The following is a 27,500-nucleotide window of genomic DNA, read 5'->3' on the forward strand; positions in this document are numbered from 1 at the left end:
TCTCTCCCTCCCTCCCGCTCTCTTCCCTCTCTCCCTCCCTCCCGCTCTCTTCCCTCTCTCCCGCCCTCCCGCTCTCTTCCCTCTCTCCCTCCCTCCCGCTCTCTTCCCTCTCTCCCTCCCCCCGCTCTCTTCCCTCTCTCCCTCCCCCCCACTCTCCTCCCTCTCTCCCTCTCTCCCTCCCTCCCTCCCGCTCTCTTCCCTCTCTCCCTCCCTACCGCTCTCTTCCCTCTCTCTGTCCCTCCCTACTGCTCTCTTCCCTCTCTCTGTCCCTCCCTCCCGCTCTCTTCCATCTCTCCCTCCCTACCGCTCTCTTCCCTCTCTCCCTCCCTCCCTCCCGCTCTCTTCCCTCTCTCTCTCCCTCCCTACCGCTCTCTTCTCTCTCTCTGTCCCTCCCTCCCTCTCTCTTCCCTCTCTCCCTGCCTCCCTACCGCTCTCTTCTCTCTCTCTGTCCCTCCCTCCCTCTCTCTTCCCTCTCTCTCTCCCTCCCTACTGCTCTCTTCCCTCTCTCCCTCCCTCCCGCTCTCCTCCCTCTCTCCCTCCCTCCCTACTGCTCTCTTCGCTCTCTCTGTCCCTCCCGCTCTCCTCTCCCTCTTTCTCTCCTCCCGTTCTCCTCCCTCTCTCTCTCCCTACTGCTCTCTTCCCTCTCTCCCTCCCTCCCGCTCTCCTCCCTCTCTCCCTCCCTCCCTACTGCTCTCTTCGCTCTCTCTGTCCCTCCCGCTCTCCTCTCCCTCTTTCTCTCCTCCCGTTCTCCTCCCTCTCTCCTCCCTCCCTCTCTCTCTCCCTCCCGCTCTCCTCCCTCTCTCCCTCCCTCCCTACTGCTCTCCTCCCTCTCTCTCTCCCTCCCGCTCTCCTCCCTCTCTCTCTCCCTCCCTCCCGCTCTCTTCCCTCTCTCCCTCCCTCCCCTAGTTTCTGTTCCCCTCTCATCCTCTCATCTCTCCCTGTTCTTGTCCTCTCTCCTCCTTTCCTCCTCTCTTTTCCCGTACACCTGGCAAACGGTTCAGGTTTCAGATGTTATTGTCTCACTTCTGCTGCACACACACACACACACACACACACACACACACACACACACACACACACACACACACACACACACACAGCCAAGCGCCTCAGCCAGGCTCAAGGTCGACAGGGAAAATAATGCCCACATAAATATGAGGCTTCAGGATGTGTGTGTGTGTGTGTGTTATGGTAGCTAAAGAAAGCTAGTGAATAAACAGCTGGGATGAAATGTTCCCCTTCCTCGCACTACCCTCTCTCATCATCGCTCTGTGAGAACCCTCACCCCTCTCTCTCAACAGGCCGATGGCGCGCGCGCGTGTGTGTGTGTGTGTGTGTGCATGCATGTGTGTGTGTGTGCACTCTGGTTTCTCAGAAGAGTAGTCCCTGTATTAGGAAACATATGACTCAGCCATGGTCAATGTGGTATTTACCTGAACACACACACACACACACACACACACACACACACACACACACACACACACACACACACACACACACACACACACACTCCTGACCTAATGACTGCTGTGTTTTCCACAGGCCAGAATACAGAGAGATAGGTAGCCTTAGTGTCGGGTTAGTAACTGGAAAGTCGTCGGTTCCAATCCCCGACTTGGTGAAAAATCTGACGATGGCCCCTTGACCAAGGCACTCAACCTCCTGTAAGTCTCCCTGGAGCATATGTTAAATGACTAGCACGTAAAACAGTTACATGTAGATTAAATACACTCATCCTCCTCTCTAGCTGGCCCCCACTCATCCTCCTTTCTAGCTGGCCCCCACTCACCCTCCTTTCTAGCTGGCCCCCACTCCTCCTCTCTAGCTGGCCCCCACTCCTCCTCCTCTCTAGCTGGCCCCCACTCATCCTCCTCTCTAGCTGGCCCCCACTCATCCTCCTCTCTAGCTGGCCCCCACTCATCCTCCTCTCTAGCTGGCCCCCACTCCTCCTCCTCTCTAGCTGGCCCCCACTCATCCTCCTCTCTAGCTGGCCCCCACTCATCCTCCTCTCTAGCTGGCCCCCACTCATCCTCTCTCTAGCTGGCCCCCACTCCTCCTCTCTCTAGCTGGCCCCCACTCATCCTCCTCTCTAGCTGGCCCCCACTCATCCTCCTCTTTAACTGGCCCCCACTCCTCCTCTCTAGCTGGCACCCACTCCTCCTCCTCTCTAGCTGGCCCCCACTCCTCCTCTCTAGCTGGCACCCACTCCTCCTCCTCTCTAGCTGGCCCCCACTCATCCTCCTCTCTAGCTGGCCCCCTCTCCTCCTCTCTCTCTAGCTGGCCCCCACTCATCCTCCTCTCTCTAGCTGGCTCCCTCTCCTCCTCTCTCTCTAGCTGGCACCCACTCATCCTCCTCTCTAGCTGGCCCCCTCTCCTCCTCTCTCTCTAGCTGGCCCCCACTCATCCTGCTCTCTAGCTGGCCCCCACTCCTCCTCTCTAGTTGGCCACCACTCCTCCGCTCTAGCTGGCCCCCACTCATCCTCCTCTCTAGCTGGCCCCCACTCATCCTCCTCTCTAGCTGGCCCCCACTCATCCTCCTCTCTAGCTGGCCCCCACTCATCCTACTCTCTAGCTGGCCCCCACTCCTCCTCTCTAGCTGGCCCCCACTCCTCCTCTCTAACTGGCCCCCACTCCTCCTCTCTAACTGGCCCCCACTACTCCTCTCTAGCTGGCCCCCACTCATCCTCCTCTCTAACTGGTCCCCACTCCTCCTCTCTAGCTGGCCCCCCACTCATCCTCCTCTCTAGCTGGCCCCCACTCATCCTCCTCTCTAGCTGGCCCCCACTCCTCCTCCTCTCTAGTTGGCCCCCACTCCTCCTCTCTCCAGCTGGCCCCCACTCATCCTCCTCTCTAGCTGGCCCCCACTCATCCTCCTCTCTAGCTGGCCCCCACTCCTCCTCCTCTCTAGTTGGCCCCCACTCCTCCTCTCTCTCTAGCTGGCCCCCACTCATCCTCCTCTCTAGCTGGCCCCCACTCATCCTCCTCTCTAGTTGGCCCCCACTCATCCTCCTTTCTAGCTGGCCCCATCCTCCTCTCTAGCTGGCCCCCACTCATCCTCCTCTCTAGCTGGCCCCACTCATCCTCCTCTCTAGCTGGCCCCCACTCATCCTCCTCTCTAGCTGGCCCCCACTCCTCCTCTCTAACTGGCCCCCACTCCTCCTCTCTAACTGGCCCCCACTACTCCTCTCTAGCTGGCCCCCACTCATCCTCCTCTCTAACTGGCCCCCACTCCTCCTCTCTAGCTGGCCCCCACTCATCCTCCTCTCTAACTGGCCCCCACTCCTCCTCTCTAGCTGGCCCCTCTCCTCCTCTCTCTCTATTATGCCCCCTCTCCTCCTCTCTCTCTAGCTGGCCCCCTCTCCTCCTCTCTCTCTAGCTGGTCCCTCTCCTCCTCTCTCTCTAGCTGGTCCCTCTCCTCTTCTCTCTCTGGCTGGCCCCCTCTCCTCCTCTCTCTCTCTAACTGGCCCCCTCTCCTCCTCTCTCTCTAGCTGGTCCCTCTCCTCCTCTCTCTCTAGCTGGCCCCTTCTCCTCCTCTCTCTCTAGCTGGTCCCCTCTCCTCTCTCTCTAGCTGGGAAACATATGTTAACATTGCCAAAGCAAGTGAAATAGATAATAAACAAAAGTGAAATAAACAATAACAAATGAACAGTAAACATTACACTCACAAAAGTTCCAAATGAATAAAGACATTTCAAATGTCATATTATATGTCTATATACAGTGTTTTAATGATGTGCAAATAGTTAAAGTACAAAAGGGAAAATAAATAAACATAAATATGGGTTGTATTTACAATGGTGTGTGTTCTTCACTGGTTGCCCTTTTCTTGTGGCAACAGGTCCCACATCTTGCTGCTGTGATGTCACACTGTGGTATTTCACCCAGTAGATATGGTAGTCAATCAAAATTGGGTTTGTTTTCAAATTCTTTATGGGTCTGTGTAATCTGAGGGAAATATGTCTCTCTAATATGGTCATACATTGGGCAGGAGGTTAAGGAAGTGCAGCTCAGTTTCCACCTCATTTTGTGGGCAGTGTGCAAATTGCCTGTCTTCTCTTGAGAGCCATGTCTGCCTACGACGGCCTTTCTCAATAGCAAGGCTATGCTCACTGAGTCTGTACATAGTCAAAGTTTTCCTTAAGTTTGGGTCAGTCAGAGTGGACAGGTATTCTGCCACTGTGTACTCTCTGTTTAGGGTCAGTCACAGTGGTCAGGTATTCTGCCACTGTGTACTCTCTGTTTAGGGTCAGTCACAGTGGTCAGGTATTCTGCCACTGTGTACTCTCTGTTTAGGGTCAGTCACAGTGGTCAGGTTTTCTGCCACTGTGTACTCTCCGTTTAGGGCCAAATAGCATTCTAGTTTACTCCCTTTTTTTGTTAATTCTTTCCAATATGTCAAGTAATTATCTTTCTGTTTTCTCATGATTTGGTTCAGTCTCTCTCTCCAACTGGCCCCCTCTCCTCTCTCTAGCTGTCCTCCTCTCTTTCTCTCTCTCTCTCTGTCTCTCTCTCTCCCTCCCTCCCTCCCTCCCTCCCTCCCTCCCTCTCTCTCTCTAGCTGGCCCCCTCTCTCCCTTCCCCCTATCATACCTAGTCAGCGTTTTCAGCTGAGGTTAGAGATGCAGGGAGAGGAGGGGGAAGGGAGAGAGGGGGAGGGAGGGGGTTCGTTTAGTCTCCAGCACCAAGCCTCTCTCTCGGGATGAGAGAGTGTTGTGAGTGGGGTTCTTCAAATGTCCCCCGGAGCTGACTGTCTGTCCTCCCGCTTCCTGTTTCTGTTGCTATTCCTCCGGGGGGGGGGGGGGGGGGGGGGGGGGTAGGCCCTCTGTAGGGGGTGGCATGGGGGGGGGGGGGGGGTGTTAATTGACCTTGCGGGCCTCTATTGATTGGTCTCCCATGGCTCCTCATGTCTGATAGATTATAGAACTGTTAATGGCATCACGCCGCTCGCTGAGAGAGAAGAGGGCACATCTGTGCTGCGGAACATACACACACGCAGGCACAAATTACGTGTGTGGGTGTGTGTGTGTGTCTGTGTGTAAGTGTTTGTATGTAATGATATTTAATTTGAGCCCAGGTTTCCATTAAAAACAATGAAACAACAACCTATGAATTGTTAACGCATCAGGTTCAATAAACAGATAGCTGTGATATACTAAGTTCCTGTAGATAGCTGTGATATACTAAGTTCCTGTAGATAGCTGTGATATACTAAGTTCCTGTAGATAGCTGTGATATACTAAGTTCCTGTAGATAGCTGTGATATACTAAGTTCCTGTAGATAAACAGATAGCTGTGATATACTAAGTTCCTGTAGATAGCTGTGATATACTAAGTTCCTGTAGATAAACAGATAGCTGTGATATACTAAGTTCCTGTAGATAGCTGTGATATACTAAGTTCCTGTAGATAAACAGATAGCTGTGATATACTAAGTTCCTGTAGATAGCTGTGATATACTAAGTTCCTGTAGATAGCTGTGATATACTAAGTTCCTGTAGATAGCTGTGATATACTAAGTTCCTGTAGATAGCTGTGATATACTAAGTTCCTGTAGATAAACAGATAGCTGTGATATACTAAGTTCCTGTAGATAGCTGTGATATACTAAGTTCCTGTAGATAGCTGTGATATACTAAGTTCCTGTAGATAGCTGTGATATACTAAGTTCCTGTAGATAGCTGTGATATACTAAGTTCCTGTAGATAGCTGTGATATACTAAGTTCCTGTAGATAGCTGTGATATACTAAGTTCCTGTAGATAGCTGTGATATACTAAGTTCCTGTAGATAGCTGTGATATACTAAGTTCCTGTAGATAGCTGTGATATACTAAGTTCCTGTAGATAGCTGTGATATACTAAGTTCCTGTAGATAGCTGTGATATACTAAGTTCCTGTAGATAGCTGTGATATACTAAGTTCCTGTAGATAGCTGTGATATACTAAGTTCCTGTAGATAGCTGTGATATACTAAGTTCCTGTAGATAGCTGTGATATACTAAGTTCCTGTAGATAGCTGTGATATACTAAGTTCCTGTAGATAGCCGTGATATACTAAGTTCCTGTAGATAGCTGTGATATACTAAGTTCCTGTAGATAGCTGTGATATACTAAGTTCCTGTAGATAGCTGTGATATACTAAGTTCCTGTAGATAGCTGTGATATACTAAGTTCCTGTAGATAGCTGTGATATACTAAGTTCCTGTAGATAAACAGATAGCTGTGATATACTAAGTTCCTGTAGATAGCTGTGATATACTAAGTTCCTGTAGATAGCTGTGATATACTAAGTTCCTGTAGATAGCTGTGATATACTAAGTTCCTGTAGATAGCTGTGATATACTAAGTTCCTGTAGATAGCTGTGATATACTAAGTTCCTGTAGATAAACAGATAGCTGTGATATACTAAGTTCCTGTAGATAGCTGTGATATACTAAGTTCCTGTAGATAGCCGTGATATACTAAGTTCCTGTAGATAGCTGTGATATACTAAGTTCCTGTAGATAGCTGTGATATACTAAGTTCCTGTAGATAGCTGTGATATACTAAGTTCCTGTAGATAGCTGTGATATACTAAGTTCCTGTAGATAGCTGTGATATACTAAGTTCCTGTAGATAGCTGTGATATACTAAGTTCCTGTAGATAGCTGTGATATACTAAGTTCCTGTAGATAGCTGTGATATACTAAGTTCCTGTAGATAGCTGTGATATACTAAGTTCCTGTAGATAGCTGTGATATACTAAGTTCCTGTAGATAGCTGTGATATACTAAGTTCCTGTAGATAGCTGTGATATACTAAGTTCCTGTAGATAGCTGTGATATACTAAGTTCCTGTAGATAGCTGTGATATACTAAGTTCCTGTAGATAGCTGTGATATACTAAGTTCCTGTAGATAGCTGTGATATACTAAGTTCCTGTAGATAGCTGTGATATACTAAGTTCCTGTAGATAGCTGTGATATACTAAGTTCCTGTAGATAGCTGTGATATACTAAGTTCCTGTAGATAGCTGTGATATACTAAGTTCCTGTAGATAAACAGATAGCTGTGATATACTAAGTTCCTGTAGATAGCTGTGATATACTAAGTTCCTGTAGATAGCTGTGATATACTAAGTTCCTGTAGATAGCTGTGATATACTAAGTTCCTGTAGATAGCTGTGATATACTAAGTTCCTGTAGATAGCTGTGATATACTAAGTTCCTGTAGATAGCTGTGATATACTAAGTTCCTGTAGATAGCTGTGAAATACTAAGTTCCTGTAGATAGCTGTGATATACTAAGTTCCTGTAGATAGCTGTGATATACTAAGTTCCTGTAGATAGCTGTGATATACTAAGTTCCTGTAGATAGCTGTGATATACTAAGTTCCTGTAGATAGCTGTGATATACTAAGTTCCTGTAGATAGCTGTGATATACTAAGTTCCTGTAGATAGCCGTGATATACTAAGTTCCTGTAGATAGATGTGATATACTAAGTTCCTGTAGATAGCTGTGATATACTAAGTTCCTGTAGATAAACAGATAGCTGTGATATACTAAGTTCCTGTAGATAGCTGTGATATACTAAGTTCCTGTAGATAGCCGTGATATACTAAGTTCCTGTAGATAGCTGTGATATACTAAGTTCCTGTAGATAGCTGTGATATACTAAGTTCCTGTAGATAAACAGATAGCTGTGATATACTAAGTTCCTGTAGATAGCTGTGATATACTAAGTTCCTGTAGATAAACAGATAGCTGTGATATACTAAGTTCCTGTAGATAGCTGTGATATACTAAGTTCCTGTAGATAGCTGTGATATACTAAGTTCCTGTAGATAGCTGTGATATACTAAGTTCCTGTAGATAGCTGTGATATACTAAGTTCCTGTAGATAGCCGTGATATACTAAGTTCCTGTAGATAGCTGTGATATACTAAGTTCCTGTAGATAGCTGTGATATACTAAGTTCCTGTAGATAAACAGATAGCTGTGATATACTAAGTTCCTGTAGATAGCTGTGATATACTAAGTTCCTGTAGATAAACAGATAGCTGTGATATACTAAGTTCCTGTAGATAGCTGTGATATACTAAGTTCCTGTAGATAGCTGTGATATACTAAGTTCCTGTAGATAGCTGTGATATACTAAGTTCCTGTAGATAGCTGTGATATACTAAGTTCCTGTAGATAGCTGTGATATACTAAGTTCCTGTAGATAAACAGATAGCTGTGATATACTAAGTTCCTGTAGATAAACAGATAGCTGTGATATACTAAATTCCTGTAGATAAACAGATAGCCGTGATATACTAAGTTCCTGTAGATAAACAGATAGCTGTGATATACTAAGTTCCTGTAGATAAACAGATAGCTGTGATATACTAAGTTCCTGTAGATAAACAGATAGCTGTGATATACTAAGTTCCTGTAGATAAACAGATAGCTGCGATATACTAAGTTCCTGTGGATAAACAGATAGCTGTGATATACTAAGTTCCTGTAGATAGCTGTGATATACTAAGTTCCTGTAGATAGCTGTGATATACTAAGTTCCTGTAGATAGCTGTGATATACTAAGTTCCTGTAGATAGCTGTGATATACTAAGTTCCTGTAGATAGCTGTGATATACTAAGTTCCTGTAGATAGCTGTGATATACTAAGTTCCTGTAGATAGCTGTGATATACTAAGTTCCTGTAGATAGCTGTGATATACTAAGTTCCTGTAGATAGCTGTGATATACTAAGTTCCTGTAGATAGCTGTGATATACTAAGTTCCTGTAGATAGCTGTGATATACTAAGTTCCTGTAGATAGCTGTGATATACTAAGTTCCTGTAGATAGCTGTGATATACTAAGTTCCTGTAGATAGCTGTGATATACTAAGTTCCTGTAGATAGCTGTGATATACTAAGTTCCTGTAGATAGCTGTGATATACTAAGTTCCTGTAGATAGCTGTGATATACTAAGTTCCTGTAGATAGCTGTGATATACTAAGTTCCTGTAGATAGCTGTGATATACTAAGTTCCTGTAGATAAACAGATAGCTGTGATATACTAAGTTCCTGTAGATAGCTGTGATATACTAAGTTCCTGTAGATAGCTGTGATATACTAAGTTCCTGTAGATAGCTGTGATATACTAAGTTCCTGTAGATAGCTGTGATATACTAAGTTCCTGTAGATAGCTGTGATATACTAAGTTCCTGTAGATAGCTGTGATATACTAAGTTCCTGTAGATAGCTGTGATATACTAAGTTCCTGTAGATAGCTGTGATATACTAAGTTCCTGTAGATAGCTGTGATATACTAAGTTCCTGTAGATAGCTGTGATATACTAAGTTCCTGTAGATAGCTGTGATATACTAAGTTCCTGTAGATAGCTGTGATATACTAAGTTCCTGTAGATAGCTGTGATATACTAAGTTCCTGTAGATAGCTGTGATATACTAAGTTCCTGTAGATAGCTGTGATATACTAAGTTCCTGTAGATAGCCGTGATATACTAAGTTCCTGTAGATAGCTGTGATATACTAAGTTCCTGTAGATAGCTGTGATATACTAAGTTCCTGTAGATAAACAGATAGCTGTGATATACTAAGTTCCTGTAGATAGCTGTGATATACTAAGTTCCTGTAGATAGCCGTGATATACTAAGTTCCTGTAGATAGCTGTGATATACTAAGTTCCTGTAGATAGCTGTGATATACTAAGTTCCTGTAGATAAACAGATAGCTGTGATATACTAAGTTCCTGTAGATAGCTGTGATATACTAAGTTCCTGTAGATAAACAGATAGCTGTGATATACTAAGTTCCTGTAGATAGCTGTGATATACTAAGTTCCTGTAGATAGCTGTGATATACTAAGTTCCTGTAGATAGCTGTGATATACTAAGTTCCTGTAGATAGCTGTGATATACTAAGTTCCTGTAGATAGCTGTGATATACTAAGTTCCTGTAGATAGCTGTGATATACTAAGTTCCTGTAGATAGCTGTGATATACTAAGTTCCTGTAGATAGCTGTGATATACTAAGTTCCTGTAGATAGCTGTGATATACTAAGTTCCTGTAGATAGCTGTGATATACTAAGTTCCTGTAGATAGCTGTGATATACTAAGTTCCTGTAGATAGCTGTGATATACTAAGTTCCTGTAGATAGCTGTGATATACTAAGTTCCTGTAGATAGCCGTGATATACTAAGTTCCTGTAGATAGATGTGATATACTAAGTTCCTGTAGATAGCTGTGATATACTAAGTTCCTGTAGATAAACAGATAGCTGTGATATACTAAGTTCCTGTAGATAGCTGTGATATACTAAGTTCCTGTAGATAGCCGTGATATACTAAGTTCCTGTAGATAGCTGTGATATACTAAGTTCCTGTAGATAGCTGTGATATACTAAGTTCCTGTAGATAGCTGTGATATACTAAGTTCCTGTAGATAGCTGTGATATACTAAGTTCCTGTAGATAGCTGTGATATACTAAGTTCCTGTAGATAGCTGTGATATACTAAGTTCCTGTAGATAGCTGTGATATACTAAGTTCCTGTAGATAGCTGTGATATACTAAGTTCCTGTAGATAGCTGTGATATACTAAGTTCCTGTAGATAGCTGTGATATACTAAGTTCCTGTAGATAGCTGTGATATACTAAGTTCCTGTAGATAGCTGTGATATACTAAGTTCCTGTAGATAGCTGTGATATACTAAGTTCCTGTAGATAGCTGTGATATACTAAGTTCCTGTAGATAGCTGTGATATACTAAGTTCCTGTAGATAAACAGATAGCTGTGATATACTAAGTTCCTGTAGATAGCTGTGATATACTAAGTTCCTGTAGATAGCTGTGATATACTAAGTTCCTGTAGATAGCTGTGATATACTAAGTTCCTGTAGATAGCTGTGATATACTAAGTTCCTGTAGATAGCTGTGATATACTAAGTTCCTGTAGATAGCTGTGATATACTAAGTTCCTGTAGATAGCTGTGAAATACTAAGTTCCTGTAGATAGCTGTGATATACTAAGTTCCTGTAGATAGCTGTGATATACTAAGTTCCTGTAGATAGCTGTGATATACTAAGTTCCTGTAGATAGCTGTGATATACTAAGTTCCTGTAGATAGCTGTGATATACTAAGTTCCTGTAGATAGCTGTGATATACTAAGTTCCTGTAGATAGCCGTGATATACTAAGTTCCTGTAGATAGATGTGATATACTAAGTTCCTGTAGATAGCTGTGATATACTAAGTTCCTGTAGATAAACAGATAGCTGTGATATACTAAGTTCCTGTAGATAGCTGTGATATACTAAGTTCCTGTAGATAGCCGTGATATACTAAGTTCCTGTAGATAGCTGTGATATACTAAGTTCCTGTAGATAGCTGTGATATACTAAGTTCCTGTAGATAAACAGATAGCTGTGATATACTAAGTTCCTGTAGATAGCTGTGATATACTAAGTTCCTGTAGATAAACAGATAGCTGTGATATACTAAGTTCCTGTAGATAGCTGTGATATACTAAGTTCCTGTAGATAGCTGTGATATACTAAGTTCCTGTAGATAGCTGTGATATACTAAGTTCCTGTAGATAGCTGTGATATACTAAGTTCCTGTAGATAGCCGTGATATACTAAGTTCCTGTAGATAGCTGTGATATACTAAGTTCCTGTAGATAGCTGTGATATACTAAGTTCCTGTAGATAAACAGATAGCTGTGATATACTAAGTTCCTGTAGATAGCTGTGATATACTAAGTTCCTGTAGATAAACAGATAGCTGTGATATACTAAGTTCCTGTAGATAGCTGTGATATACTAAGTTCCTGTAGATAGCTGTGATATACTAAGTTCCTGTAGATAGCTGTGATATACTAAGTTCCTGTAGATAGCTGTGATATACTAAGTTCCTGTAGATAGCTGTGATATACTAAGTTCCTGTAGATAAACAGATAGCTGTGATATACTAAGTTCCTGTAGATAAACAGATAGCTGTGATATACTAAATTCCTGTAGATAAACAGATAGCCGTGATATACTAAGTTCCTGTAGATAAACAGATAGCTGTGATATACTAAGTTCCTGTAGATAAACAGATAGCTGTGATATACTAAGTTCCTGTAGATAAACAGATAGCTGTGATATACTAAGTTCCTGTAGATAAACAGATAGCTGCGATATACTAAGTTCCTGTGGATAAACAGATAGCTGTGATATACTAAGTTCCTGTAGATAGCTGTGATATACTAAGTTCCTGTAGATAGCTGTGATATACTAAGTTCCTGTAGATAGCTGTGATATACTAAGTTCCTGTAGATAGCTGTGATATACTAAGTTCCTGTAGATAGCTGTGATATACTAAGTTCCTGTAGATAGCTGTGATATACTAAGTTCCTGTAGATAGCTGTGATATACTAAGTTCCTGTAGATAGCTGTGATATACTAAGTTCCTGTAGATAGCTGTGATATACTAAGTTCCTGTAGATAGCTGTGATATACTAAGTTCCTGTAGATAGCTGTGATATACTAAGTTCCTGTAGATAGCTGTGATATACTAAGTTCCTGTAGATAGCTGTGATATACTAAGTTCCTGTAGATAGCTGTGATATACTAAGTTCCTGTAGATAGCTGTGATATACTAAGTTCCTGTAGATAGCTGTGATATACTAAGTTCCTGTAGATAGCTGTGATATACTAAGTTCCTGTAGATAGCTGTGATATACTAAGTTCCTGTAGATAGCTGTGATATACTAAGTTCCTGTAGATAAACAGATAGCTGTGATATACTAAGTTCCTGTAGATAGCTGTGATATACTAAGTTCCTGTAGATAGCTGTGATATACTAAGTTCCTGTAGATAGCTGTGATATACTAAGTTCCTGTAGATAGCTGTGATATACTAAGTTCCTGTAGATAGCTGTGATATACTAAGTTCCTGTAGATAGCTGTGATATACTAAGTTCCTGTAGATAGCTGTGATATACTAAGTTCCTGTAGATAGCTGTGATATACTAAGTTCCTGTAGATAGCTGTGATATACTAAGTTCCTGTAGATAGCTGTGATATACTAAGTTCCTGTAGATAGCTGTGATATACTAAGTTCCTGTAGATAGCTGTGATATACTAAGTTCCTGTAGATAGCTGTGATATACTAAGTTCCTGTAGATAGCTGTGATATACTAAGTTCCTGTAGATAGCTGTGATATACTAAGTTCCTGTAGATAGCCGTGATATACTAAGTTCCTGTAGATAGCTGTGATATACTAAGTTCCTGTAGATAGCTGTGATATACTAAGTTCCTGTAGATAAACAGATAGCTGTGATATACTAAGTTCCTGTAGATAGCTGTGATATACTAAGTTCCTGTAGATAGCCGTGATATACTAAGTTCCTGTAGATAGCTGTGATATACTAAGTTCCTGTAGATAGCTGTGATATACTAAGTTCCTGTAGATAAACAGATAGCTGTGATATACTAAGTTCCTGTAGATAGCTGTGATATACTAAGTTCCTGTAGATAAACAGATAGCTGTGATATACTAAGTTCCTGTAGATAGCTGTGATATACTAAGTTCCTGTAGATAGCTGTGATATACTAAGTTCCTGTAGATAGCTGTGATATACTAAGTTCCTGTAGATAGCTGTGATATACTAAGTTCCTGTAGATAGCTGTGATATACTAAGTTCCTGTAGATAGCTGTGATATACTAAGTTCCTGTAGATAGCTGTGATATACTAAGTTCCTGTAGATAGCTGTGATATACTAAGTTCCTGTAGATAGCTGTGATATACTAAGTTCCTGTAGATAGCTGTGATATACTAAGTTCCTGTAGATAGCTGTGATATACTAAGTTCCTGTAGATAGCTGTGATATACTAAGTTCCTGTAGATAGCTGTGATATACTAAGTTCCTGTAGATAGCCGTGATATACTAAGTTCCTGTAGATAGATGTGATATACTAAGTTCCTGTAGATAGCTGTGATATACTAAGTTCCTGTAGATAAACAGATAGCTGTGATATACTAAGTTCCTGTAGATAGCTGTGATATACTAAGTTCCTGTAGATAGCCGTGATATACTAAGTTCCTGTAGATAGCTGTGATATACTAAGTTCCTGTAGATAGCTGTGATATACTAAGTTCCTGTAGATAAACAGATAGCTGTGATATACTAAGTTCCTGTAGATAGCTGTGATATACTAAGTTCCTGTAGATAAACAGATAGCTGTGATATACTAAGTTCCTGTAGATAGCTGTGATATACTAAGTTCCTGTAGATAGCTGTGATATACTAAGTTCCTGTAGATAGCTGTGATATACTAAGTTCCTGTAGATAGCTGTGATATACTAAGTTCCTGTAGATAGCCGTGATATACTAAGTTCCTGTAGATAGCTGTGATATACTAAGTTCCTGTAGATAGCTGTGATATACTAAGTTCCTGTAGATAAACAGATAGCTGTGATATACTAAGTTCCTGTAGATAGCTGTGATATACTAAGTTCCTGTAGATAAACAGATAGCTGTGATATACTAAGTTCCTGTAGATAGCTGTGATATACTAAGTTCCTGTAGATAGCTGTGATATACTAAGTTCCTGTAGATAGCTGTGATATACTAAGTTCCTGTAGATAGCTGTGATATACTAAGTTCCTGTAGATAGCTGTGATATACTAAGTTCCTGTAGATAAACAGATAGCTGTGATATACTAAGTTCCTGTAGATAAACAGATAGCTGTGATATACTAAATTCCTGTAGATAAACAGATAGCCGTGATATACTAAGTTCCTGTAGATAAACAGATAGCTGTGATATACTAAGTTCCTGTAGATAAACAGATAGCTGTGATATACTAAGTTCCTGTAGATAAACAGATAGCTGTGATATACTAAGTTCCTGTAGATAAACAGATAGCTGCGATATACTAAGTTCCTGTGGATAAACAGATAGCTGTGATATACTAAGTTCCTGTAGATAGCTGTGATATACTAAGTTCCTGTAGATAGCTGTGATATACTAAGTTCCTGTAGATAGCTGTGATATACTAAGTTCCTGTAGATAGCTGTGATATACTAAGTTCCTGTAGATAGCTGTGATATACTAAGTTCCTGTAGATAGCTGTGATATACTAAGTTCCTGTAGATAGCTGTGATATACTAAGTTCCTGTAGATAGCTGTGATATACTAAGTTCCTGTAGATAGCTGTGATATACTAAGTTCCTGTAGATAGCTGTGATATACTAAGTTCCTGTAGATAGCTGTGATATACTAAGTTCCTGTAGATAGCTGTGATATACTAAGTTCCTGTAGATAGCTGTGATATACTAAGTTCCTGTAGATAGCTGTGATATACTAAGTTCCTGTAGATAGCTGTGATATACTAAGTTCCTGTAGATAGCTGTGATATACTAAGTTCCTGTAGATAGCTGTGATATACTAAGTTCCTGTAGATAGCTGTGATATACTAAGTTCCTGTAGATAGCTGTGATATACTAAGTTCCTGTAGATAAACAGATAGCTGTGATATACTAAGTTCCTGTAGATAGCTGTGATATACTAAGTTCCTGTAGATAGCTGTGATATACTAAGTTCCTGTAGATAGCTGTGATATACTAAGTTCCTGTAGATAGCTGTGATATACTAAGTTCCTGTAGATAGCTGTGATATACTAAGTTCCTGTAGATAGCTGTGATATACTAAGTTCCTGTAGATAGCTGTGATATACTAAGTTCCTGTAGATAGCTGTGATATACTAAGTTCCTGTAGATAGCTGTGATATACTAAGTTCCTGTAGATAGCTGTGATATACTAAGTTCCTGTAGATAGCTGTGATATACTAAGTTCCTGTAGATAGCTGTGATATACTAAGTTCCTGTAGATAGCTGTGATATACTAAGTTCCTGTAGATAGCTGTGATATACTAAGTTCCTGTAGATAGCTGTGATATACTAAGTTCCTGTAGATAGCCGTGATATACTAAGTTCCTGTAGATAGCTGTGATATACTAAGTTCCTGTAGATAGCTGTGATATACTAAGTTCCTGTAGATAAACAGATAGCTGTGATATACTAAGTTCCTGTAGATAGCTGTGATATACTAAGTTCCTGTAGATAGCCGTGATATACTAAGTTCCTGTAGATAGCTGTGATATACTAAGTTCCTGTAGATAGCTGTGATATACTAAGTTCCTGTAGATAAACAGATAGCTGTGATATACTAAGTTCCTGTAGATAGCTGTGATATACTAAGTTCCTGTAGATAAACAGATAGCTGTGATATACTAAGTTCCTGTAGATAGCTGTGATATACTAAGTTCCTGTAGATAGCTGTGATATACTAAGTTCCTGTAGATAGCTGTGATATACTAAGTTCCTGTAGATAGCTGTGATATACTAAGTTCCTGTAGATAGCTGTGATATACTAAGTTCCTGTAGATAGCTGTGATATACTAAGTTCCTGTAGATAGCTGTGATATACTAAGTTCCTGTAGATAGCTGTGATATACTAAGTTCCTGTAGATAGCTGTGATATACTAAGTTCCTGTAGATAGCTGTGATATACTAAGTTCCTGTAGATAGCTGTGATATACTAAGTTCCTGTAGATAGCTGTGATATACTAAGTTCCTGTAGATAGCTGTGATATACTAAGTTCCTGTAGATAGCTGTGATATACTAAGTTCCTGTAGATAGCTGTGATATACTAAGTTCCTGTAGATAGCTGTGATATACTAAGTTCCTGTAGATAGCTGTGATATACTAAGTTCCTGTAGATAGCTGTGATATACTAAGTTCCTGTAGATAGCTGTGATATACTAAGTTCCTGTAGATAGCTGTGATATACTAAGTTCCTGTAGATAGCTGTGATATACTAAGTTCCTGTAGATAGCTGTGATATACTAAGTTCCTGTAGATAGCTGTGATATACTAAGTTCCTGTAGATAGCCGTGATATACTAAGTTCCTGTAGATAGCTGTGATATACTAAGTTCCTGTAGATAGCTGTGATATACTAAGTTCCTGTAGATAGCTGTGATATACTAAGTTCCTGTAGATAGCTGTGATATACTAAGTTCCTGTAGATAGCTGTGATATACTAAGTTCCTGTAGATAAACAGATAGCTGTGATATACTAAGTTCCTGTAGATAGCTGTGATATACTAAGTTCCTGTAGATAGCTGTGATATACTAAGTTCCTGTAGATAGCTGTGATATACTAAGTTCCTGTAGATAGCTGTGATATACTAAGTTCCTGTAGATAGCTGTGATATACTAAGTTCCTGTAGATAAACAGATAGCTGTGATATACTAAGTTCCTGTAGATAGCTGTGATATACTAAGTTCCTGTAGATAGCCGTGATATACTAAGTTCCTGTAGATAGCTGTGATATACTAAGTTCCTGTAGATAGCTGTGATATACTAAGTTCCTGTAGATAGCTGTGATATACTAAGTTCCTGTAGATAGCTGTGATATACTAAGTTCCTGTAGATAGCTGTGATATACTAAGTTCCTGTAGATAGCTGTGATATACTAAGTTCCTGTAGATAGCTGTGATATACTAAGTTCCTGTAGATAGCTGTGATATACTAAGTTCCTGTAGATAGCTGTGATATACTAAGTTCCTGTAGATAGCTGTGATATACTAAGTTCCTGTAGATAGCTGTGATATACTAAGTTCCTGTAGATAGCTGTGATATACTAAGTTCCTGTAGATAGCTGTGATATACTAAGTTCCTGTAGATAGCTGTGATATACTAAGTTCCTGTAGATAGCTGTGATATACTAAGTTCCTGTAGATAGCTGTGATATACTAAGTTCCTGTAGATAGCTGTGATATACTAAGTTCCTGTAGATAGCTGTGATATACTAAGTTCCTGTAGATAGCTGTGATATACTAAGTTCCTGTAGATAGCTGTGATATACTAAGTTCCTGTAGATAAACAGATAGCTGTGATATACTAAGTTCCTGTAGATAGCTGTGATATACTAAGTTCCTGTAGATAGCTGTGATATACTAAGTTCCTGTAGATAGCTGTGATATACTAAGTTCCTGTAGATAGCTGTGATATACTAAGTTCCTGTAGATAGCTGTGATATACTAAGTTCCTGTAGATAGCTGTGATATACTAAGTTCCTGTAGATAGCTGTGATATACTAAGTTCCTGTAGATAGCTGTGATATACTAAGTTCCTGTAGATAGCTGTGATATACTAAGTTCCTGTAGATAGCTGTGATATACTAAGTTCCTGTAGATAGCTGTGATATACTAAGTTCCTGTAGATAGCTGTGATATACTAAGTTCCTGTAGATAGCTGTGATATACTAAGTTCCTGTAGATAGCCGTGATATACTAAGTTCCTGTAGATAGATGTGATATACTAAGTTCCTGTAGATAGCTGTGATATACTAAGTTCCTGTAGATAAACAGATAGCTGTGATATACTAAGTTCCTGTAGATAGCTGTGATATACTAAGTTCCTGTAGATAGCCGTGATATACTAAGTTCCTGTAGATAGCTGTGATATACTAAGTTCCTGTAGATAGCTGTGATATACTAAGTTCCTGTAGATAAACAGATAGCTGTGATATACTAAGTTCCTGTAGATAGCTGTGATATACTAAGTTCCTGTAGATAAACAGATAGCTGTGATATACTAAGTTCCTGTAGATAGCTGTGATATACTAAGTTCCTGTAGATAGCTGTGATATACTAAGTTCCTGTAGATAGCTGTGATATACTAAGTTCCTGTAGATAGCTGTGATATACTAAGTTCCTGTAGATAGCCGTGATATACTAAGTTCCTGTAGATAGCTGTGATATACTAAGTTCCTGTAGATAGCTGTGATATACTAAGTTCCTGTAGATAAACAGATAGCTGTGATATACTAAGTTCCTGTAGATAGCTGTGATATACTAAGTTCCTGTAGATAAACAGATAGCTGTGATATACTAAGTTCCTGTAGATAGCTGTGATATACTAAGTTCCTGTAGATAGCTGTGATATACTAAGTTCCTGTAGATAGCTGTGATATACTAAGTTCCTGTAGATAGCTGTGATATACTAAGTTCCTGTAGATAGCTGTGATATACTAAGTTCCTGTAGATAAACAGATAGCTGTGATATACTAAGTTCCTGTAGATAAACAGATAGCTGTGATATACTAAATTCCTGTAGATAAACAGATAGCCGTGATATACTAAGTTCCTGTAGATAAACAGATAGCTGTGATATACTAAGTTCCTGTAGATAAACAGATAGCTGTGATATACTAAGTTCCTGTAGATAAACAGATAGCTGTGATATACTAAGTTCCTGTAGATAAACAGATAGCTGCGATATACTAAGTTCCTGTGGATAAACAGATAGCTGTGATATACTAAGTTCCTGTAGATAGCTGTGATATACTAAGTTCCTGTAGATAGCTGTGATATACTAAGTTCCTGTAGATAGCTGTGATATACTAAGTTCCTGTAGATAGCTGTGATATACTAAGTTCCTGTAGATAGCTGTGATATACTAAGTTCCTGTAGATAGCTGTGATATACTAAGTTCCTGTAGATAGCTGTGATATACTAAGTTCCTGTAGATAGCTGTGATATACTAAGTTCCTGTAGATAGCTGTGATATACTAAGTTCCTGTAGATAGCTGTGATATACTAAGTTCCTGTAGATAGCTGTGATATACTAAGTTCCTGTAGATAGCTGTGATATACTAAGTTCCTGTAGATAGCTGTGATATACTAAGTTCCTGTAGATAGCTGTGATATACTAAGTTCCTGTACATAGCTGTGATATACTAAGTTCCTGTAGATAGCTGTGATATACTAAGTTCCTGTAGATAGCTGTGATATACTAAGTTCCTGTAGATAGCTGTGATATACTAAGTTCCTGTAGATAGCTGTGATATACTAAGTTCCTGTAGATAAACAGATAGCTGTGATATACTAAGTTCCTGTAGATAGCTGTGATATACTAAGTTCCTGTAGATAGCTGTGATATACTAAGTTCCTGTAGATAGCTGTGATATACTAAGTTCCTGTAGATAGCTGTGATATACTAAGTTCCTGTAGATAGCTGTGATATACTAAGTTCCTGTAGATAGCTGTGATATACTAAGTTCCTGTAGATAGCTGTGATATACTAAGTTCCTGTAGATAGCTGTGATATACTAAGTTCCTGTAGATAGCTGTGATATACTAAGTTCCTGTAGATAGCTGTGATATACTAAGTTCCTGTAGATAGCTGTGATATACTAAGTTCCTGTAGATAGCTGTGATATACTAAGTTCCTGTAGATAGCTGTGATATACTAAGTTCCTGTAGATAGCTGTGATATACTAAGTTCCTGTAGATAGCTGTGATATACTAAGTTCCTGTAGATAGCCGTGATATACTAAGTTCCTGTAGATAGCTGTGATATACTAAGTTCCTGTAGATAGCTGTGATATACTAAGTTCCTGTAGATAAACAGATAGCTGTGATATACTAAGTTCCTGTAGATAGCTGTGATATACTAAGTTCCTGTAGATAGCCGTGATATACTAAGTTCCTGTAGATAGCTGTGATATACTAAGTTCCTGTAGATAGCTGTGATATACTAAGTTCCTGTAGATAAACAGATAGCTGTGATATACTAAGTTCCTGTAGATAGCTGTGATATACTAAGTTCCTGTAGATAAACAGATAGCTGTGATATACTAAGTTCCTGTAGATAGCTGTGATATACTAAGTTCCTGTAGATAGCTGTGATATACTAAGTTCCTGTAGATAGCTGTGATATACTAAGTTCCTGTAGATAGCTGTGATATACTAAGTTCCTGTAGATAGCTGTGATATACTAAGTTCCTGTAGATAGCTGTGATATACTAAGTTCCTGTAGATAAACAGATAGCTGTGATATACTAAGTTCCTGTAGATAAACAGATAGCTGTGATATACTAAATTCCTGTAGATAAACAGATAGCCGTGATATACTAAGTTCCTGTAGATAAACAGATAGCTGTGATATACTAAGTTCCTGTAGATAAACAGATAGCTGTGATATACTAAGTTCCTGTAGATAAACAGATAGCTGTGATATACTAAGTTCCTGTAGATAAACAGATAGCTGCGATATACTAAGTTCCTGTGGATAAACAGATAGCTGTGATATACTAAGTTCCTGTAAATAAACAGATAGTTGTGATACGTTCCTTGACTGAGGCCATGTCAGATCCAGGAGGGCTTGTCTCCCAACCATCTGAAGAAAGCCAAGCTCATGTTCTTCTACAGCAGATACCCTTCATCCAACATGCTCAAGACGTTCTTCTCAGACGTCAAGGTACGGCTCACCTGTCTTCTCCTCTGACATTTATTAGAACAGGTAGGCTGACCTTATTTTCTCTCTCTCTCTCTCTCTCTCTCTCTCTCTCTCTCTCTCTCCCTCTCTCTCTCTCTCTCATCCGTTGTTCCTCCCCTTGTTTTTTCACTTTCACTTTCCGTCACCCTGTGGCCATTATATATATCACCCTATTCCATTATATATATCACCCTATTCAATTATATATATCACCCTGTGGCCATTATATATACCACCCTATTCCATTATATATATCACCCTATTCCATTATATATACCACCCTATTCCATTATATATATCACCCTGTGGCCATTATATATATCACCCTATTCAATTATATATATCACCCTGTGCCATTATATATATCACCCTATTCCATTATATATATCACCCTATTCAATTATATATATCACCCTATTCCATTATATATACCACCCTATTCCATTATATATACCACCCTATTCCATAATATATATCACCCTATTCCATAATATATATCACCCTATTCCATTATATATACCACCCTATTCCATTATATATATCACCCTGTGGCCATTATATATATCACCCTATTCAATTATATATATCACCCTGTGCCATTATATATATCACCCTATTCCATGATATATACCACCCTATTCCATTATATATACCATTATATATATCACCCTATTCCATAATATATATCACCCTATTCCATTATATATATCACCCTATTCCATTATATATATCACCCTGTGGCCATTATATATATCACCCTATTCCATTATATATATCACCCTATTCCATTATATATACCATTATATATATCACCCTATGCCATTATATATATCACCCTATTCCATTATATATACCACCCTATTCCATTATATATATCACCCTATTCCATTATATATATCACCCTGTGGCCATTATATATATCACCCTGTTCCATTATATATACCATTATATATATCACCCTATTCCATAATATATACCATTATATATATCACCCTATTCCATTATATATACCATTATATATATCACCCTATGCCATTATATATATCACCCTATTCCATTATATATACCACCCTATTCCATTATATATATCACCCTATTCCATTATATATATCACCCTGTGGCCATTATATATATCACCCTATTCCATTATATATACCATTATATATATCACCCTATTCCATAATATATACCACCCTATTCCATTATATATCACCCTATTCCATTATATATATCACCCTGTGGCCATTATATATATCACCCTATTCCATTATATATATCACCCTGTGGCCATTATATATACCACCCTATTCCATTATATATATCACCCTATTCCATTATATATATCACCCTGTGGCCATTATATATATCACCCTGTGGCCATTATATATATCACCCTATTCCATTATATATATCACCCTATTCCATTATATATATCACCCTATTCCATTATATATATCACCCTATTCCGTTTCTCCACTCTGTTTCTGCCCGTGTGTGTGTGTTTTGGTTTTACCTGAAGTCCTCACAGGGATAGTAAAACAAGGAAAATGTAGCTTTTCCCAAAAAGGAAAGAAACTATTTTAGGTTTAGGGGTTAGGATTAAGGGTTAGGATTAGGATTAAGGGTTAGGGTTAGGATTAAGGGTTAGGGTTAAGGGTTAGGATTAAGGGTTAGGGTTAGGATTAAGGGTTAGGATTAGGATTAAGGGTTAGGATTAAGGGTTAGGGTTAAGGGTTAGGATTAAGGGTTAGGGTTAGGATTAAGGGTTAGGGTTAGGATTAAGGGTTAGGGTTAGGGGTTAGGATTAAGGGTTAGGGGTTAGGATTAAGGGTTAGGGTTAGGATTAAGGGTTAGGGTTAGGATTAAGGGTTAGGGGTTAGGATTAAGGGTTAGGGGTTAGGATTAAGGGTTAGGATTAAGGGTTAGGGTTAGGATTAAGGGTTAGGGTTAGGATTAAGGGTTAGGGTTAGGGTTAGGGGTTAGGATTAAGGGTTAGGGTTAGGGTTAGGGGTTAGGATTAAGGGTTAGGGTTAGGGGTTAGGATTAGGGGTTAGGGTTAAGGGTTAGGGTTAGGGTTAGGATTAAGGGTTAGGGTTAGGGGTTAGGATTAAGGGTTAGGGTTAGGGTTAGGGGTTAGGATTAAGGGTTAGGGTTAGGGGTTAGGATTAGGGGTTAGGGTTAAGGGTTAGGATTAAGGGTTAGGGTTAGGGGTTAGGATTAAGGGTTAGGGTTAGGGGTTAGGATTAGGGTTAGGATTAAGGGTTAGGGTTAGGATTAAGGGTTAGGGTTAGGGGTTAGGATTAAGGGTTAGGGTTAGGGGTTAGGATTAAGGGTTAGGGTTAGGGGTTAGGATTAAGGGTTAGGATTAAGGGTTAGGGTTAAGTGTTAGGTTTAGGGGTTAGGATTAAGGGTTAGGGTTAGAGTTAGGGTTAGGCTTAGGGGTTAGGATTAAGGGTTAGGGTTAGAGTTAGGGTTAGGCTTAGGGGTTAGGATTAAGGGTTAGGGTTAGGGGTTAGGATTAAGGGTTAGGGTTAGAGTTAGGGTTAGGCTTAGGCTTAGGGGTTAGGATTAAGGGTTAGGGTTAGGGGTTAGGATTAAGGGTTAGGGTTAGGGGTTAGGATTAAGGGTTAGGGTTAGGAGTTAGGATTAAGGGTTAGGGTTAAGGGTTAGGATTAAGGGTTAGGGTTAAGGGTTAGGATTAAGGGTTAGGGTTAAATGTTAGGTTTAGGGGTTAGGATTAAGGGTTAGGGTTAGAGTTAGGGTTAGGTTTAGGGGTTAGGATTAAGGGTTAGGGTTAGAGTTAGGGTTAGGTTTAGGGGTTAGGATTAAGGGTTAGGGTTAAGTGTTAGAGTCGGGGTTGGAATTAGGTTCAAATTTATGGTTATGGGTTAGGGTTAGTATTAGGTTCAGGTTTATGGTTATGGCTTAGGGTTAGAATTAGGTTCAGGTTTATGGTTATGGGTTAGGGTTAGAATTAGGTTCAGGTTTATGGTTATGGGTTAGGGTTAGAATTAGGTTCAGGTTTATGGTTATGGGTTAGGGTTAGTATTAGGTTCAGGTTTATGGTTATGGGTTAGGGTTAGAATTAGGTTCAGGTTTATGGTTATGGGTTAGAATTAGGTTCAGGTTTATGGTTATGGGTTAGGGTTAGGGTTAGGGGTTAGGGGTTAGAGGTTATGGGTTATGGAAAAATAGGATTTTGAATGGAAATCAATTGTTTGGTCCCCACAAGGATAGTAGAACAAACGTGTGTGTGTGTGACACTGGCACAGATGGGACACAGAGGGGCGTTTTGCCAACTCTCTATCGCCCAATTACAATTACTGGCCTTGATCTGATAGGGGAGGAGGGGGGGGGGGGGGGGCAGAGATGGAGAGGCCCCACTTTCTCTATCTCTCTCACAGACAAATGCACACACACATGCTGCTTTCAACACTAAACCAGCCCTGATATACACACAGCTCTCCTCTAGCGATATGTCCCATACCTTCAGATTTTCCATGTGATTCCATGTGACTGTATTTATAAAGGGGGGTGATTATTGCCGGGCATAAAACTGAACATGCAGGCAACAGAATAACCAACAGTACATATACTAGGAGACACAGGCAGCTCACACAAGCACACACACACACACACACACACACACACAGGCCTACACAGACGCACATTCCCACTCTGTTTGGCTGTTTATTTGGACTGGGAGAAAAGGGGGGGAGCTGGGAAAAGGACAGAGCACAGGGAGGGGAGAACAAACAAATTAAAAACACAACTCGACAGCACCAAAACAAAAGGCAGTGATTGTGTGGTATTTACGAGGTGGGTTTTGTTGTTTGATATGAGCGTACGGTTGCTCAACGCACTGACAGATTTAGGACGTATTATTCAAATGAGAAGCATACACACACACACACACACACACACAAACCAGCTGCCCTACCCGGGCCTGTATCTACGGCGACCACTTCCTCACGGCAACGCCGCATCCCTCGTTGAGCTGCCGTGGCAACCGTTGTCGGCAGCGGGAGGGTTGATAAGTGTACAGTACCTGCTCCTAGCCCTAAGAACACAATGTCCACATGTAAACAGATGTGGGGTTAGGGTTAGGGTTAGGGTTAGGAGCTAGGGTCCATCAATTCGTTTTGAGAAGTGGAACTTGGTCAACCAACACAAAAAACCTCATATGTTCAACTTCATTTAATAAAAAATAAATAATAAACATGTTTTCACGTCTCAAAAGGTTAAATAAAAAAAATGTATATAATAAGTGCTTATTAATTGTCAAATGAAGTAACAGGATTGAACATTTCATTTTAAATCAGCCATAAATTCCATTGTGACAGGGGGGGGAGATTAAACCTTGTTCTGTGCAACAGGGAGTGTAAATTGAAGGCAAGCTTCTAGCCTGTCTATATCTATGGAGAAGAGGGTTGACTTGTTCTGCTCTACCCACTCAGTTTTCCCCCACAAAACACCAGGAAATGGCCATACAGAGTAGAGCCGGCTTTTTACACTATAATTTGACTATTAGATATTCAATGTTTCTCTAGAATTATTATTTTTTTAAACGAGAGTTCAGTTCACGTAACAGGTTTGACCTTAGAATGAGGGACAGATGTAAATGAATCACTAATCACATTAAATAAATAATCATCAGAAGAAGAAGAAGAAGGAACTTCCTGGAAGTCACAGAGTGTGAATGGAGGAACATGTGAAAATGGAGAATTCTGACACATTAGTTAAGTCTTTATTCATATACATTTTGGGGGGGGGGGGGGGGGGGGTTGTATTGAATTCTCCACGTGGTCTGTATTAAAGGGTACTTAATTTAATATAACAGACTTTAATTATTATTATTATTATTATTTTAAATAAAACGCACTCGTTTCATGGAACAACCCATGTGATTTCATCACAATGGCTACAGCACCTTCGGAAAGCAATTCACACGCCATGATTTTATATTTTATAGACATTTTGTTGTGTTTCAGCCGGAATTTAAAATGGATCAAATGTAGATTTTTTTGAGTCACTGATCTATACACAATACCCCATAATGTCAAAGTGGAAATATGTTTTTTTAGAAATGAAAAAGCTGAAATGTCTTGATGTCAGTAACTATTCAATCTTTTTGTTAAATAAGTTCAGGAGTAAAAATGTGCTTGACAAGTCACAAAGTAAGTTGCATGGACTCACTTTGTGTGCAAAAATAGTGTTTAAAATGTTTGTTTTTGAAATTACTATCTCATCTCTGTGACCCCACACATACAATTATCTGTAAGGTCCCTCAGTCCAGCAGTGAATTTCAAACACAGATTCAACCACACAGACCAGGGAGGTTTTCCAATGCCTCAACAAATAAAGGCAACTATTGGTAGATGGGTAATACAAAAAAGCAGACATTGAATATCCCTTTGAGCATGGTGAAGTTATCAATTACACTTTGGATGGTGTATCAATACACCCAGTCACTGCAAAGATACAGGTGTCCTTCTTAACTCAGTTGCCGGAGAGGAAGGAAACCTCTCACCATTACCAATAATGGGGGAGGTTAGCACGTCTTGGGGGTATGATATTTGACCCTCCTTAACTTTCTCACTCATCATTGTTCACGATTAATTTAGGGTTATCCATACTCCTGTTAGCATCCACATTAATGTAGAAGTGTTTAAAAACATATTATATTCTTATTTACAATTAAAGTGACTTCAAAATAACACAATGCATTATTATTCACCATTGTTACCTTTATTTAACCAGGCAAGTCAGTTAAGAACAAATTCTTATTTTCAATGACGGCCTAGGAACAGTGGGTTAACTGCCTGTTCAGGGGCAGAACGACAGATTTGCACCTTGTCAGCTCGGGGGTTTGAACTTGCAACCTTCCGGTTACTAGTCCAACGCTCTAACCACTAGGCTACCCTGCCGCCCCGGCGGATTTCTATTGGGCACAGAATAATCAGAAACACAACCAAAACAAACAGGAAATACATCCAATACGTTTGTAGAGTCACAAGCTGGATGTAGTCATTGCGTGGTTGCAATAGGCCACCAAATACTAAACCTTTGACTACTTTATTTGTACAAATCTTTAATTATGACCCCCTTACCTTTTTGAGAGAGAAAAAAGTATTTATTGTTAAACAAAATCTCTTTGTTTGAGCAGTTC

At 40.0% G+C, this 27,500-nt stretch overlaps 1 protein-coding gene across 2 annotated transcripts in view; it reads left to right on the plus strand.

The window, feature by feature from the left end:
- Positions 1-27,500, plus strand: part of LOC110504259 (prospero homeobox protein 1-like) — a 128,761-nt gene that overhangs the window by 35,478 nt on the left and 65,783 nt on the right. For both annotated transcript variants that reach the window (XM_090221354.1, XM_090221353.1), the window contains exon 5: positions 21,206-21,313. In XM_090221354.1, the coding sequence (XP_090077480.1) occupies positions 21,206-21,313 (108 nt within the window). The remainder of the gene's footprint in view (positions 1-21,205; positions 21,314-27,500) is intronic.

The sequence above is a fragment of the Oncorhynchus mykiss genome, chromosome 25 (assembly GCF_057628025.1).
Source record: "Oncorhynchus mykiss isolate SJ-2025 chromosome 25, ASM5762802v1, whole genome shotgun sequence".
Classification (NCBI taxonomy): Eukaryota; Metazoa; Chordata; class Actinopteri; order Salmoniformes; family Salmonidae; genus Oncorhynchus; species Oncorhynchus mykiss.